Source organism: Lepus europaeus, chromosome 15 (genome assembly GCF_033115175.1).
Source record: "Lepus europaeus isolate LE1 chromosome 15, mLepTim1.pri, whole genome shotgun sequence".
In the NCBI taxonomy this organism is placed as follows: domain Eukaryota; kingdom Metazoa; phylum Chordata; class Mammalia; order Lagomorpha; family Leporidae; genus Lepus; species Lepus europaeus.
The window spans coordinates 286209-303171 of NC_084841.1; the positions used below are offsets into that span (position 1 = coordinate 286209).

Below are 16963 nucleotides of genomic sequence, written 5' to 3' on the forward strand. Positions count from 1 at the left end.
ACTGTGCTCCCGGGGTCATCCCCCACCTGCACTGTGCTCCCGGGTCATCCCCCACCTGCACTGTGTTCCCGGGGTCATCCCCCACCTGCTCTGTGCTCCCAGGTCATCCCCCACCTGCAATGTGCTCCCGGGGTCATCCCCCACCTGCTCTGTGCTCCCAGGTCATCCCCCACCTGCACTGTGTTCCCGGGGTCATCCCCCACCTGCACTGTGCTCCCAGGTCATCCCCCACCTGCACTGTGCTCCCAGGTCATCCCCCACCTGCACTGTGCTCCCGGGTCATCCCCCACCTGCTCTGTGCTCCCAGGTCATCCCCACCTGCACTGTGTTCCCGGGGTCATCCCCCACCTGCACTGTGCTCCCGGGTCATCCCCCACCTGCTCTGTGCTCCCGGGGTCATCCCCCACCTGCACTGTGCTCCCAGGTCATCCCCCACCTGCTCTGTGCTCCCAGGTCATCCCCCACCTGCTCTGTGTTCCCGGGGTCATCCCCCACCTGCTCTGTGTTCCCGGGGTCATCCCCCACCTGCTCTGTGTTCCCGGGTCATCCCCCACCTGCTCTGTGTTCCCGGGGTCATCCCCCACCTGCACTGTGCTCCCAGGTCATCCCCCACCTGCACTGTGCTCCCAGGTCATCCCCCACCTACTCTGTGCTCCCAGGTCATCCCCCACCTGCTCTGTGTTCCCGGGGTCATCCCCCACCTGCACTGTGCTCCCGGGGTCATCCCCCACCTGCTCTGTGCTCCCAGGTCATCCCCCACCTATACTGTGTTCCCGGGGTCATCCCCCACCTGCACTGTGCTCCCAGGTCATCCCCCACCTGCACTGTGCTCCCGGGTCATCCCCCACCTGCTCTGTGCTCCCAGGTCATCCCCACCTGCACTGTGTTCCCGGGGTCATCCCCCACCTGCACTGTGCTCCCGGGTCATCCCCCACCTGCTCTGTGCTCCCGGGGTCATCCCCCACCTGCACTGTGCTCCCAGGTCATCCCCCACCTGCTCTGTGCTCCCAGGTCATCCCCCACCTGCTCTGTGTTCCCGGGGTCATCCCCCACCTGCTCTGTGTTCCCGGGTCATCCCCCACCTGCTCTGTGTTCCCGGGGTCATCCCCCACCTGCACTGTGCTCCCAGGTCATCCCCCACCTGCACTGTTCTCCCAGGTCATCCCCCACCTGCTCTGTGCTCCCAGGTCATCCCCCACCTGCTCTGTGTTCCCGGGGTCATCCCCCACCTGCACTGTGCTCCCGGGGTCATCCCCCACCTGCTCTGTGCTCCCAGGTCATCCCCCACCTGCTCTGTGTTCCGGGGGTCATCCCCCACCTGCTCTGTGCTCCCAGGTCATCCCCCACCTGCTCTGTGCTCCCAGGTCATCCCCCACCTGCACTGTGCTCCCAGGTCATCCCCCACCTGCACTGTGTTCCCGGGGTCATCCCCCACCTGCTCTCTGCTCCCAGGTCATCCCCCACCTGCACTGTGCTCCCAGGTCATCCCCCACCTGCACTGTGCTCCCAGGTCATCCCCCACCTGCTCTGCGCTCCCAGGTCATCCCCCACCTGCTCTGTGCTCCCAGGTCATCCCCCACCTGCTCTGTGTTCCTGGGGTCATCCCCCACCTGCACTGTGCTCCCAGGTCATTCCCCACCTGCACTGTGCTCCCAGGTCATCCCCCACGTGCTCTGTGCTCCCAGGTCATCCCCCACCTGCTCTGTGTTCCCGGGGTCATCCCCCACCTGCTCTGTGTTCCCGGGGTCATCCCCCACCTGCACTGTGCTCCCAGGTCATCCCCCACCTGCACTGTGTTCCCGGGGTCATCCCCCACCTGCTCTGTGTTCCCGGGGTCATCCCCCACCTGCACTGTGCTCCCAGGTCATCCCCCACCTGCACTGTGCTCCCAGGTCATCCCCCACCTGCACTGTGCTCCCAGGTCATCCCCCACCTGCACTGTGCTCCCAGGTCATCCCCCACCTGCACTGTGTTCCCGGGGTCATCCCCCACCTGCTCTGTGTTCCCAGGGTCATCCCCCACCTGCACTGTGCTCCCGGGGTCATCCCCCACCTGCACTGTGCTCCCGGGGTCATCCCCCACCTGCTCTGTGCTCCCGGGGTCATCCCCCACCTGCACTGTGCTCCCAGGTCATCCCCCACCTGCTCTGTGCTCCCAGGTCATCCCCTACCTGCTCTGTGCTCCCAGGTCATCCCCCACCTGCTCTGTGCTCCCAGGTCATCCCCCACCTGCTCTGTGTCCCGGGGTCATCCCCCACCTGCACTGTGCTCCCAGGTCATCCCCCACCTGCACTGTGCTCCCAGGTCATCCCCCACCTGCTCTGTGCTCCCAGGTCATCCCCCACCTGCACTGTGCTCCCGGGTCATCCCCCACCTGCTCTGTGCTCCCGGGTCATCCCCCACCTGCACTGTGCTCCCAGGTCATCCCCCAGCTGCACTGTTTTCCCGGGGTCATCCCCCACCTGCACTGTGCTCCCGGGTCATCCCCCACCTGCACTGTGCTCCCAGGTCATCCCCCACCTGCACTGTGTTCCCATGTCATCCCCCACCTGCTCTGTGTTCCCGGGGTCATCCCCCACCTGCTCTGTGCTCCCAGGTCATCCCCCACCTGCTCTGTGCTCCCAGGTCATCCCCCACCTGCACTGTGCTCCCAGGTCATCCCCCACCTGCACTGTGTTCCCGGGGTCATCCCCCACCTGCTCTGTTCTCCCAGGTCATCCCCCACCTGCTCTGTGTTCCCAGGTCATCCCCCACCTGCACTGTGCTCCCAGGTCATCCCCCACCTGCTCTGTGCTCCCAGGTCATCCCCTACCTGCTCTGTGCTCCCAGGTCATCCCCCACCTGCTCTGTGCTCCCAGGTCATCCCCCACCTGCTCTGTGTCCCGGGGTCATCCCCCACCTGCACTGTGCTCCCAGGTCATCCCCCACCTGCACTGTGCTCCCAGGTCATCCCCCACCTGCTCTGTGCTCCCAGGTCATCCCCCACCTGCACTGTGCTCCCGGGTCATCCCCCACCTGCTCTGTGCTCCCGGGTCATCCCCCACCTGCACTGTGCTCCCAGGTCATCCCCCACCTGCACTGTGTTCCCATGTCATCCCCCACCTGCTCTGTGTTCCCGGGGTCATCCCCCACCTGCTCTGTGCTCCCAGGTCATCCCCCACCTGCTCTGTGCTCCCAGGTCATCCCCCACCTGCACTGTGCTCCCAGGTCATCCCCCACCTGCACTGTGCTCCCGGGGTCATCCCCCACCTGCACTGTGCTCCCGGGGTCATCCCCCACCTGCTCTGTGCTCCCGGGGTCATCCCCCACCTGCACTGTGCTCCCAGGTCATCCCCCACCTGCTCTGTGCTCCCAGGTCATCCCCTACCTGCTCTGTGCTCCCAGGTCATCCCCCACCTGCTCTGTGCTCCCAGGTCATCCCCCACCTGCTCTGTGTCCCGGGGTCATCCCCCACCTGCACTGTGCTCCCAGGTCATCCCCCACCTGCACTGTGCTCCCAGGTCATCCCCCACCTGCTCTGTGCTCCCAGGTCATCCCCCACCTGCACTGTGCTCCCGGGTCATCCCCCACCTGCTCTGTGCTCCCGGGTCATCCCCCACCTGCACTGTGCTCCCAGGTCATCCCCCAGCTGCACTGTGTTCCCGGGGTCATCCCCCACCTGCACTGTGCTCCCGGGTCATCCCCCACCTGCACTGTGCTCCCAGGTCATCCCCCACCTGCACTGTGTTCCCATGTCATCCCCCACCTGCTCTGTGCTCCCAGGTCATCCCCCACCTGCTCTGTGCTCCCAGGTCATCCCCCACCTGCACTGTGCTCCCAGGTCATCCCCCACCTGCACTGTGTTCCCGGGGTCATCCCCCACCTGCTCTGTTCTCCCAGGTCATCCCCCACCTGCTCTGTGTTCCCAGGTCATCCCCCACCTGCACTGTGCTCCCAGGTCATCCCCCACCTGCACTGTGCTCCCGGGGTCATCCCCCACCTGCACTGTGGCCTGGTGGAGTCTGTGTGGACTCCTGTGGACTGTGGCCTTGCTGTCCAGGAGGTGGACCCCTTTGTCCCATGGAGCCTGGCACTGTTTCAGCAGCCAGGCTGAGGGCTGCCAGTGCTGCATGTGGAGACTGCCACCACGGGCTCCAGGCCCTGTCCTGGCTTGTCCCTCACACTTGTCACCCTTCTCCCTATTCAGTGCAGCCCCGACTGCCAGGGCCAAAGGCCCGGTGGCCATGGGCTGAGAGTGACCCTTGCCAAGGTGGCTTTTGGGAACCCACACCAAGCCCCCCACACCCGTTTTGTCCCCTGGGCTCCTCAGTCCACACAGCCAACTCGGGACCCTTAGATGGAGTGGGGAGGGAGGGGGGATGGAAGAGTGACGGGTGATGGACAGGATGTGGGGGGAGGGCAGAGGTGTCCCAAGGGATGGCTGAGCAGTCTCAGCCCCCTCTGTGGGTGACGTTCCTGTCACTCACTGGCCTCGTGCTCACACAACACGGCTGGGAGAGTGAAACCAAGTGGCCGTAAGCTCTACATTTGTGAGCGGGTGAGCGAGTGGCGTGCTCATGGACGGGTCCTCAGCTCCAGCCCGGCCGGACCAGACCACTGCCCTGCCCCTGAGCTGCGTCTCCGGCCAGCTCTGTGACCATGCCCTCCTTTCTGTCTTTGAAACCCCAGACGATGCAGTTCCAAGGAAAACTCAAATTCCTGTTTGGGCAGAAGAAGAAGGCGCCCTCGGGGACAGCCCTGCCGCCGCGGCTCTCGCTGTTCTGCATCGTGGTGCCGGTTCTGCTGCCTCCCGTGGCAGACATGAGCACCAGGAGCGCGTTTCTGAGGGCGAAGCACAGGGTGGACGCCACGGCCGGCATGGACACAAAGTGAGTGGGGCCAGCAGAGCGCCGACGCTCGGTGCTCTCGGTCCCTCCTGCCCTTGTCCCCAGCAAGGAACACAGCGAGGCAGTCGGTGTTTTTAAGGCCAGCGCGCTGCGGCACGCACAGCCGCACTGTCCCGTTACACACAGCGAGTGGCCAGGGCTTTACCTTTGCCTTTTCCGCCTCTTGCTCATCCTCTTACCCTGTCGATCCACGGCAAGCCAGGGCTCCTGCTCAGGACACACGACCCCAGTGGGCGTTTAGGGCCTTGCCCATGTCGGCCCAGACTTCTCTCCACTCATGGAGGCAGGACATGGCTGTGCCCAGCTCTAAGGCCACTCCTGTCTGCAGTTCCTAGGAGCTACTGGAAGTGTGGGGTGAGTGCAGGCCGTGGGGTGCGTCCAGGGTGGCCCTCTGCTGCTGCCTTCCTCCCCCTATCTTCTTCTTCTTCAATTTATTTATTTGAGAAGCAGAGTTACAGAGAGAGATACAGAGAGGTCTTCCATCCTCTGGTTCCTCCCCAATGACTGCTGTGGCCAGCGCTGGGCCAGGCTGAAGCCAGGAGCCAGGAGCTTCTTCCAGGTCTCCCACGTGGGCGCAGGGGCCCAAGAACTTGGGCCATCTTCTGCTGCTTTCCCAGACCATAGCAGGGAGCTGGATCACAAGTGGAGCAGCTGGGACTAGAACTGGCGCCCACATGGGATACCAACTGCTTCCTTGGCTGCATACAACATGGGCCCACCTTCTGGGGCTGACTTTCCTCTGTCTGCACCCTGGACAGGGCAGTTTGTTAAAACTCCCAGGCCCTGACCTCTTTCTCTCTGTCCGTGGTGGGTAGGGCTTGCTGAGCCGCAGCCGCAGACCCTGCCCTGTCAGGACTGCGCTGCGAGTTCCGTGCCACGGAGCAGACCTCAGGGTCAGGTGGGCTGTCCAGCTGTGCTGGGATGGAGCCAGCATATCCTCCAGCAGCCCCAGCTCGGGCCCTTCCACGAGGCCATGGGAGCTTCCCTGGTACCGCCCAGTGTCCTCCTCACCAGCTGCAGGCATCCAGCATCCACTGCCTCTCTGTGAGCTGAGTCTGGCTTGGCTCTCACGTGGATATGTGCCCCAGGAACCCCTGCCCTCATCCCCACCTGCCCAGACACCAGGAGGGAGGACACAGCAGTGCACAGCTCAGTGCAGTGCCCAGGGACCACAGGGAGGACGTAGCAGGTGCACAGCTCAGTGCGGTGCCCAGGGACCACAGGGAGGATGTAGCAGGTGCACAGCTCAGTGCGGCGCCCAGAGGACCACAGGAGGACAGCACAGTGCACAGCTCAGTGTAGTGCCCAGAGGACCACAGGGAGGACGTAGCAGGTGCACAGCTCAGTGCAGCGCCCAGAGGACCACAGGACACAGCAGTGCATAGCTCAGTGCGGCCCCCAGAGGACCACAGGGAGGACGTAGCAGGTGCACAGCTCAGTGCAGTGCCCAGAGGACCACAGGGAGGACGGCACAGTGCACAGCTCAGTGCGGTGCCCAGAGGACCACAGGGAGGATGTAGCAGGTGCACAGCTCAGTGCAGTGCCCAGAGGACCACAGGGAGGACGGCACAGTGCACAGCTCAGTGCAATGCCCAGAGGACCACAGGGAGAACAGCACAGTGCACAGCTCAGTGAGTGCCCAGAGGACCACAGGGAGGACGGCACAGTGCACAGCTCAGTGCAGTGCCCAGAGGACCACAGGAGGACAGCACAGTGCACAGCTCAGTGTAGTGCCCAGAGGACCACAGGGACGACGTAGCAGGTGCACAGCTCAGTGCAGTGCCCAGAGGACCACAGGGAGGACGGCACAGTGCACAGCTCAGTGCAATGCCCAGAGGACCACAGGGAGGACGTAGCAGGTGCACAGCTCAGTGCAGTGCCCAGAGGACCATAGGGAGGATGGCACAGTGCACAGCTCAGTGCGGTGCCCAGAGGACCACAGGGAGGACGGCACAGTGCACAGCTCAGTGCAACGCCCAGAGGACCACAGGGAGAACAGCACAGTGCACAGCTCAGTGCAGTGCCCAGAGGACCACAGGAGGACACAGCAGTGCACAGCTCAGTGCGGTGCCCAGAGGACCACAGGGAGGACGTAGCATGTGCACAGCTCAGTGCGGTGCCCAGAGGACCACAGGGAGACGGCACAGTGCACAGCTCAGTGCGGCGCCCAGAGGACCACAGGGAGGACGGCACAGTGCACAGCTCAGTGCGGCGCCCAGAGGACCACAGGGAGGACGTAGCAGGTGCACAGCTCAGTGCAGTGCCCAGAGGACCACAGGGAGGATGGCACAGTGCACAGCTCAGTGCGGCGCCCAGAGGACCACAGGGAGGACGGCACAGTGCACAGCTCAGTGCGGCGCCCAGAGGACCACAGGGAGGACGTAGCAGGTGCACAGCTCAGTGCAGTGCCCAGAGGACCACAGGGAGGACGGCACAGTGCACAGCTCAGTGCAGTGCCCAGAGGACCACAGGGAGACGGCACAGTGCACAGCTCAGTGCAACGCCCAGGGACCACAGGGAGGACGTAGCAGGTGCACAGCTCAGTGTAGTGCCCAGAGGACCACAGGGACGACGTAGCAGGTGCACAGCTCAGTGCAGTGCCCAGAGGACCACAGGGAGGACGGCACGGTGCACAGCTCAGTGCAATGCCCAGAGGACCACAGGGAGGACGTAGCAGGTGCACAGCTCAGTGCAGTGCCCAGAGGACCATAGGGAGGATGGCACAGTGCACAGCTCAGTGCGGTGCCCAGAGGACCACAGGGAGGACGGCACAGTGCACAGCTCAGTGTAGTGCCCAGAGGACCACAGGGAGGATGTAGCAGGTGCACAGCTCAGTGCAGTGCCCAGAGGACCACAGGGAGGACGGCACAGTGCACAGCTCAGTGCGGTGCCCAGAGGACCACAGGGAGGACGGCACAGTGCACAGCTCAGTGCAATGCCCAGAGGACCACAGGGAGGACGTAGCAGGTGCACAGCTCAGTGCAATGCCCAGAGGACCACAGGGAGGACGTAGCAGGTGCACAGCTCAGTGCAGTGCCCAGAGGACCACAGGGAGGACGGCACAGTGCACAGCTCAGTGCAATGCCCAGAGGACCACAGGGAGAACAGCACAGTGCACAGCTCAGTGAGTGCCCAGAGGACCACAGGGAGGACGGCACAGTGCACAGCTCAGTGCAGTGCCCAGAGCACCACAGGAGGACAGCACAGTGCACAGCTCAGTGTAGTGCCCAGAGGACCACAGGGACGACGTAGCAGGTGCACAGCTCAGTGCAGTGCCCAGAGGACCACAGGGAGGACGGCACAGTGCACAGCTCAGTGCAATGCCCAGAGGACCACAGGGAGGACGTAGCAGGTGCACAGCTCAGTGCAGTGCCCAGAGGACCATAGGGAGGATGGCACAGTGCACAGCTCAGTGCGGTGCCCAGAGGACCACAGGGAGGACGGCACAGTGCACAGCTCAGTGCAACGCCCAGAGGACCACAGGGAGAACAGCACAGTGCACAGCTCAGTGCAGTGCCCAGAGGACCACAGGAGGACACAGCAGTGCACAGCTCAGTGCGGTGCCCAGAGGACCACAGGGAGGACGTAGCATGTGCACAGCTCAGTGCGGTGCCCAGAGGACCACAGGGAGACGGCACAGTGCACAGCTCAGTGCGGCGCCCAGAGGACCACAGGGAGGACGGCACAGTGCACAGCTCAGTGCGGCGCCCAGAGGACCACAGGGAGGACGTAGCAGGTGCACAGCTCAGTGCAGTGCCCAGAGGACCACAGGGAGGATGGCACAGTGCACAGCTCAGTGCGGCGCCCAGAGGACCACAGGGAGGACGGCACAGTGCACAGCTCAGTGCGGCGCCCAGAGGACCACAGGGAGGACATAGCAGGTGCACAGCTCAGTGCAGTGCCCAGAGGACCACAGGGAGGACGGCACAGTGCACAGCTCAGTGCAGTGCCCAGGGACCACAGGGAGAGCACAACAGTGCAGCGCCCAGAGGACCACAGGAAGGACGTAGCAGGTGCACAGTGCAGTGCAGTTCCCAGAGGACCACAGGGAGGACGTAGCAGGTGCACAGCTCAGTGCGGTGCCCAGGGACCAGAGTTCCATGCCAGGCTCTGCTTTCTCACCTGCTTTTTCGACTCCTGACCACCTCTGACCTCCAAAGTCATTTGTTGCTTGGAATTTTCTGTTTTCAATTATGATTGGCTTGGTTTTTATGATTGAAGCACATGATAAACTTTAGCTTTTCTGAGTTTTCCAGCCCTAAAAACAAAATAAAGGGAAAAATCCTAGGCCCTCTCCCTCTTCTTGGAGCTGGGCTGCCCCCTGGTGCCAGTGCAGGAAGTCAGGCCCTGTCCATGGCCAGCAGCACTGCAGGTGTACAGGGCTGCATCCTGACCTCACAGGGGCCACACAGGTGAGGGGTCAGCGGGTCATGGACCAGCGCTCCAGCTCCCAGACACTATGAGCGACCTGCCCTGTGTGGAGGGTCTAGCTTCAGTAAGGATGTGCTGTTTCACACAGAATATTGTCAAAGCTCAGAGGAGGAAAGAAAGCTCCTGGAGATCTTGTCTCGCAGCAGCGGGGCGGTTCTGAACCCTGCAGTGACCAGCATTGAGAGACCAGCTCCCCACTCCCACAAGCAGGCCGGTTCCTGTGAGCTCCGAGGCAGGGGTAGGACGCACACCTGCAGCCTCGGGCCTGGCAGGCTGCCTGGGCCGGCTCATGTCCCTTGACAGCCATCGCAGTCTTTGGCAGCTTCTTCTGGCAGGGGCTTTGCAACTTGCTGCTGCTAATCACTCCCAAAGTCTGTCCTGGGGGTTTTCCCGCCCACTAGCGTTTATTTGTGACATCAGATCCATATCTGCTCCGCTTTGTCACCCGTTCACGACCCCGTGGGGGGTGGAGAGTGCATGTGACTCCGGATGCTCACAGTCCTAGCCGAGGCCCAGCAAGGCAGAGCCAGCTCCCTGCCCTCTGGCCTCTGGCCTCTGCCCTCTCTGGCCTCTCCACCTGCTCCCCTGGCCCGAGGTCTCGGATGTCCTGCAGAGACACCCGGGGACAGAGAGGCTGGTGGTGCGGGAGGCTGTGGCTTGGGGTCAGCGAGGCAGGGTTTGGCTCCAGCTCTGGCCCCTGCTAGTGGGCAGCACCAGGCGAAGCACCCAGCATCTGTTTTTAGAAAAGTGAAGGAACAGAATCTGTCAATGAGCTGCTCTGTGCTCACTGATTCAGTGTTCGTGGCTCGGTGGAGCCTGAATCCTGGGCCACAATGACTATGCCTCCACTCTGTCCTTCCAGGAGGACACGCAGGCTCCGAGATGCCCTGGGAGTGCGTTCTGGAGCAGGGCTGTCAGCCCTTCAAGGGCCTGGGAAGGGATGAGAGTCAGAGGTTTTCAGTGACAGAGAAAAGACTTCGTAATGAGGAGGAGTCCGAGGAGTGTGAGGAGGGTGAGTGTGAGGAGTGTGAGGGGCATGAGGAGTGAGTGTGAGGAGTGTGAGGAGTGTGAAGGGTGTGAGGAGTGAGTGTGAGGAGTGTGAGGAGTGTGAGGGGTGTGAGGAGTGAGTGTGAGTGGTGTGAGGAGTGTGAGGGGTGTGAGGCGTGTGAGGGGCATGAGGAGTGAGTGTGAGGAGTGGGAGGGTGTGAGGAGTGTGAGGGGTGTGAGGAGTGAGTGTGAGGAGTGTGAGGAGCGTGTGTGAGGAGTGAGTGTGAGGAGTGTGAGGGTGTGAGGAGTGTGAGGGGCATGAGGAGTGAGTGTGAGGAGTGTGAGGGTGTGAGGAGTGTGAGGGGCATGAGGAGTGAGTGTGAGGAGTGGGAGGGTGTGAGGAGTGTGAGGGGCATGAGGAGTGAGTGTGAGGAGTGTGAGGAGCGAGTGTGAGGAGTGAGTGTGAGGAGTGTGAGGGTGTGAGGAGTGTGAGTGTGAGGGGTGTGAGTGTGAGGGGTGTGAGGAGTGTGAGGGGCATGAGGAGTGAGTGTGAGGAGTGGGAGGGTGTGAGGAGTGTGAGGGGTGTGAGGAGTGAGTGTGAGGAGTGTGAGGGGCATGAGGAGTGAGTGTAAGGAGTGGGGGGTGTGAGTGTGAGGGGTGTGAGGAGTGGGGGGAATGTGAGGAGTGAGTATGAGGAGTGTGAGGGGTGTGAGGAGTGTGAGGGTGTGAGGAGTGTGAGTGTGAGGAATCTGAGTGTGAGGAATGGGAGGGGTGTGAGGAGGGGGAGGAGTGGGAGGGGTGTGAGGAGTCTGAGTGTGAGGAGCCTGAGTGTGAGGAGTGTGAGGGGTGTGAGTGTGAGGGGTGTGAGTGTGAGGGGTATGAGTGTGAAGGGTGTGAGGAGTCAGAGTGTGAGGAGTGGGAGGAGTGGGAGGGGTGTGAGTGTGAGGAGTGTGAGGAGTGTGAGTGTGAGGGGTGTGAGTGTGAGGAGTGTGGTGAGTGTGAGGGGTGTGAGGGGTGTGAAGGGTGTGAGGAGTGTGAGGGGTGTGAGGAGTCTGAGTGTGAGGAGTGTGGTGAGTGTGAGTGTGAGGGGTGTGAGTGTGAGGAGTGTGGTGAGTGTGAGGGGTGTGAGGGGTGTGAAGGGTGTGAGGAGTGTGAGGGGTGTGAGGAGTCTGAGTGTGAGGAGTATGAGGGGTGTGAGTGTGAGGGGTGTGAAGGGTGTGAGGAGTGTGAGGGGTGTGAGGAGTCTGAGTGTGAGGGGTGTGAGGAGTGTGAGGGGTGTGAGGGGTGTGAGGAGTCGGAGTGTGAAGAGTCTGAGTGTGAGGGGTGTGAGGAGTGGGGGGTGTGAGGAGTGGGGGGGATGTGAGTGGTGTGAGGAGTGTGAGGAGCATGAGGAGCGTGAGGAGTGTGAGTGTGAGGAATCTGAGTGTGAGGAATTGGAGGGGTGTGAGGAGGGGGAGGGGTGTGAGGAGTCTGAGTGTGAGGAGCCTGAGTGTGAGGAGTGGGAGGGGTGTGAGTGGGAGGGGTGTGAGGAGTGGGGGGTGTGAGGAGTGAGTGTGAGGAATGGGAGGAGTGGGGGGTGTGAGGAGTCTGAGTGTGAGGGGTGTGAGGAGTCTGAGTGTGATGTGTGAGGGGTGTGAGTGTGAGGGGTGTGAGGTGTGTGAGGAGTCTGAGTGTGAGAAGTGTGAGGGGTGTGAGTGTGAAGTGTGAGGGGTGTGAGTGGGAGGGGTGTGAGTGTGAGAAGTGTGAGGGGTGTGAGTGTGAGGGGTGTGAGGGGTCCAAGGCACGGAGGAGTGTGAGGAGCCCGTGTGCACGAGGAGCCCGAGGCGTGTGAGGTGCCGCTCAGCGCTGGGGAGTCCTGCCGTCCACACGCGGTGAACCTGCGTCTCATTCTTCACAGCACCACGGCTGCCGCGACCCTGTGTGACGCGGACTCGCACGGGAAGCCCAGTCACCCTGCAGGTACTCGGGCCGTCTAGCTGTGCCTTCCCTGGGTGAGCCCTCCTGCCGCCGGGGCCTGTGCCTCACGCTCGGCCTTTCCCCCGCCACACCCCGACAGGGAGGGGCAGCGCAGAGAGCTGCTTGTCGCTGTTCAGGGCGCAGATGGACGCGGGACGCTGGGCCCGGGGCCCCGCCAGGGCTCCCTGCATGTGCCTGAGGAGTGGGCCGGACTTCATCTTCCACCCCGAGGGGGCCGTGGGGTAAGTGGTGCCCGGCGCAGCCCCTGCCCCTAAATGCAAAGCAAAGGGAGGGGCCCCACTGGACGGGATGGGTGGGCGGCGGCCCTGACAGCCCCGGCACACACGTGGGTCCACACAGCGGCCGGGCCTGGCGGCGCCCCGGAGGAAGGGGTGCAGAGGATGCCCTGGGGCTCTGGCCAGGGCTGCCCAGACGCTGGCCTTGCCCTCCCTGGGTCACCTGTGCTGGGAAGCCCACTTCACTCCCATCTCCTGGGGCCCTCTCGTGGCCAGCTGTGTGGCCAGCTCCTCCTCGACACGGTGTGGTCAGCGTGGCTGGAGGCGGTGCTTCCCGGTCACCAGCCCAGCCTCAGGGCACTGGCCACTCACACTCAGCAGGAGCCTTCCAGACTGCGCTCCCTGCGGGCAGGATGGGCGGAGCTTGCTGCCTCCAGTCTGGGACAACCCCCCCCAGCGCTGGGGGCGGGGTAGGCACAGGGAGGCTTGGGCAGCCTGGAGTCACAAGGGCTGGGGCAAAGCCCTGGTGAACCCCACACTAATGAAGGGCCCCGCCCCAGAGACCCCCTCAAGGGGAAAGCCCCTCTTAGGAGCTGTCTTCTCTCTGCAGGGACGAGGAGGGAGAGGAGCAGGCAGGGGTGCTGAGCAGCTGCACTGCGGTGAGGGGGCTCCGGGAGATGCGCAGGTACGACTGCCGGCTGCAGACGCCAGGGCCCGTGCGGCACCTGAGCTGGACGGCAGGAGCACACGGTGAGGGTGGTGGCTCCAGGCTGAGGCCGCAGCCCAGTAGGAGCCAGCTGGCCTCTGTGCAAGCCATGCCTCGCGGCTCCTGTGTGCCCTACCCCAGTGTCCAGGGCTCGGTCGGTGCCAGGGGTACAGCTGCCTTCAGAGATTCTCCCGTTTCTCCTCTGCCAAGCCATTGTCCTGACGCCTATGCCAGCCGGACCAGCAGGCCCCCGCGGGACGTGGCTCAGGGCCCCGGGCCCCTGCCTGCCTGCCGCTTGCCCCAGGCGCCCCCGCCTGCAGCTCAGCACTTCCCAGCAGGCAGCAGTTCCACCGAGGACACCCAGGGAACCTCGTGCCACCCCCTGATGTCGCTGGAGATGCCCATCAAAATGGAGAAAGACTCTGGACCCGAGGATGCCACAGGTGCCTACGATCCTGGCCAGGTGTGGCAGGGAGCCAGCAACGTGGCCAAGTCACACCTGGTCACTTTTCCTACCAGGGTGCACCTGAAAATGGAGCCGCACTCCAGGCCCCAGGTGTATGCCCCACACCTTGGGCACAGAGTGCTGGGGGCGGCCCCCCATAGCAGGGCTGCCGCTGGGCCTGGCAGAGAGCTGGCCCCATTCTACCCCCCACCCTGTGCCTGCCTGGAGCACCTGCACAGCCTTCCCGAGCCGCAGCCCCCCCTCCACCTCTGCACACCTGGCCGCCCTGAGCGCCAGCCCCTGGGTCCCGGGGACGCCCCCACGGTCAAGCGCGAGCCCCTAGACTCACCCCCCTGGGCCCTGATTCCGCCCAGGGCCTCCGAGTGCACGTTCCTGCCCTAGCACTGCTGGCCCCCTGGGGCTGCTGACTGGCTGTGGCTGCCTCCGCTGGAACACAGGGACACGGCCGGAGCCCCAGCAGCAGAGCCCTGCAGAGTGGTGTGTTGGACCGTGTGTTACAGGCGTCCTGCCATGACCCTAACTCTGCTCAGTGACCATGATGCTCTTTGAGAAGTTGAGGTCATCAAGAGAGTGGCCAGCAGTGGCACACACAGCACGGCCGGCCAGCGCTTTATGCTCCAAGAGGCAGCTCCACAGTCCAGGTCGGAGCCCACGGGTGTGGAGCCTCCAGCCCGGCCTCCAGGCTGCCTCTCAGCCTCCTGCCTGTGGGTGTAGGGCAAGGCTTCAGGGGGAGGACATTGGCGAGCAGCACAGGGTGCATTAGTGACAGTCGCTCAGTGGGAGGTGACCCTGAGCATCATGGGAGGAACCCAGGAGGGTTCATGTGGAAGGGGCTGTTGGCGCGGAAGTGCAGCAGGTGCGAGAGGGGCCACGCGAGTGGAGGCACAGGAATCTTCTGGGAGCTGCCCTGGGATTTTCATGGGCTCCTGAGGACCACCCAAGGCAACTTGGGGCTGCAGGCGCAGTCCCGGCTCCTTCCAAGTGCCCTTGGCCGGCGTGGAACGTCCAGTGCACAACAGAGGATGTGGAGGAAGCCGTGCAGCGGGTCCAGCGTCTGCCCTGAGGTCACCTTCTCTTGGGAGCTGTGGCCGTGGCAGGGCCTGCAGGCCAGGGACCTGCGGGCCAGGGACCTGCCTGCACATTCAGGCTTCAGCATGGGCTCTGCATTCATGGCCTTGGGACAGCAGTGTTCAGCCCCTGGATGGACATGCATGGTAAATGCACACTTTGTGGACATATGGCTCGGGGGCAGGACTGGGACGCCACACCTGGGGTGCTTGCCCTCAGCAGCCCGGGCTCATGAGGATTTGCCCTGGGCAGCGATGGGGCTGAAGATGTCCTCCCAGCACTCAGGGCCACCTGCGCAGTGGCCTCTCGGGTCTGCTCATCCCACAATCCCCTTTGCAAAGGTGACCTTGATGCCATGCTGTCATGGGCAGGAGCCATGCTCACGGCCTCCACGTCCACTGTCAGTTTCTTATTCCCCTGACACCTGAAATCAGGATAATGGCCTAACCACCTTGGGGCACAGCCACCTGGGGATGCAGCCACTTGGGAACACAGCCACCTGGAGGCGTGACCACCTGGGGACAAAGTCACCTGGGAATGCAACCACCTGGGGATGAGGTCACCTGGGGACACAGCCACCTGGAGACACAGCCACTTGGGGATGCAGCCACCTGGGGACACAGCCACCTAGGGATGAAGTCACCAGGGGACACAGCTATCTGGGGACACAGCCACCCAGGGACGCAGCCACTTGGGGACACAGCCACCTGGGGACAGAAACAGCTGGGGACACAGCCACCTGGAGATGCAGCCACCTGAGGACAGAAACAGCTGGGGACACAGCCATCTGGGGACGCAGTCACCTGGAGACACAGCCACCTGGGGACAGAAACAGCTGGGGACACAGCCACCTGGGGACACAGTCACCTTGGAACAGAGTACAGCCACCTGGGGACACAGCCACCTGGGGATGAAGTCACCAGTGGACACAGCCACCTGGGGACGCAGCCCCTGATGGATGCACCTGGGGACGCAGCCCCTGATCTGATTCTCACTCTGCACAGCTGGCCCAGCGTTCCCTCTTCACTCGGTCTTGCGCCCAGCGCGGCACTGCACTCTGCTGTTAATGACTTCACCCTTAAGGGGGTGGTACTTCAGGCTCTTCCTCCTTTCCTCCTATCCCAACCAAGCGCCCACTCTGCCTCTAGAAAGCCCCTCCTGGTGTCCAGACCCCAACATCTCCCAGGCAGGAGTGGTGGGGGCGGGGCAGTTCCCAGAGGCCCCTAGGCAGCCCAGTGCTCAGCACCACCTCTTCCTGCCTTGGAGCCGGAGCAGCGACAGACGAGCAGGTGTGATGCCTCTGGAGTCTCCCAAACAGTGCATGGAACCAGGAAGGGAAGAAATTGAAAGACATCATCACGCGTTTCCAGCCCCTCCGAGGTGGCCAACGAGGCCACAGATCCTGCCCAGGAGATTTCCCCCTGTTCTGTGTCCTTCCAAACCCCCAGACACAGCCGCCCACCCCTCCTGGACCAGCATGGACCAGTCCAGTGGCCTCGGCTGCCTGATGGGTCACGCTCTCCTGACCCTCATTCCACAGCTGGGTTTTGTGTTCTGGGAACACGCTGTGTCCCAGGCGCCAAAAATTGCCTCAGTGAGAACTTTTGCCATTTTCTCCCCAGGTCCGAAGAGGAGGCTGTGTGGGGAAGGCAGCAGGAAGGTGCAGGGGGCAGGTGTGTGATGTCACAGGGACACAGGGAGGTGCAGGGGGCAGGTGTGTGATGTCACAGGACACAGGGAGGGGCAGGTGTGTGATGTCACAGGGACATAGGAAGGGGCAGGTGTGTGATGTCACAGGACACAGGGAGGGCAGGGGCAGGTGTGTGATGTCACAGGGACATAGGAAGGGGCAGGTGTGTGATGTCACAGGACACAGGGAGGGCAGGGGCAGGTGTGTGATGTCACAGGGACATAGGAAGGGGCAGGTGTGTGATGTCACAGGGACATAGGAAGGGGCAGGTGTGTGATGTCACAGGACACAGGGAGGGCAGGGGGCAGGTGTGTGATGTCACAGGGACACAGGGAGGGGCAGGTGTGTGATGTCACAGGGACATAGGAAGGGGCAGGTGTGTGATGTCACAGGACACAGGGAGGGCAGGGGGCAGGTGTGTGATGTCACAGGACACAGGGAGGGCAGGGGCAGGTGTTTGATGTCACAGGGACACAGGGAGGGGCAGGTGTGTGATGTCACAGGGACACAGGGAGGGGCAGGGGCAGGTGTGTGATGT

At 63.3% G+C, this 16963-nt stretch overlaps 1 protein-coding gene across 1 annotated transcript in view; it reads left to right on the forward strand.

Annotated features, from left to right (window-relative positions):
* The window catches only part of AHRR (aryl hydrocarbon receptor repressor), an 87048-nt gene extending 70296 nt beyond the window's left edge, over positions 1–16752 (forward strand). The window contains exons 9-13 of the mRNA XM_062211783.1: positions 4668–4867; positions 12201–12262; positions 12360–12501; positions 13106–16516; positions 16555–16752. Of these exons, the coding sequence (XP_062067767.1) occupies positions 4668–4867; positions 12201–12262; positions 12360–12501; positions 13106–14048 (1347 nt within the window). The 3' untranslated portion in view covers positions 14049–16516; positions 16555–16752. The remainder of the gene's footprint in view (positions 1–4667; positions 4868–12200; positions 12263–12359; positions 12502–13105; positions 16517–16554) is intronic.
* Positions 16753–16963: the final 211 nt, after the last annotated feature.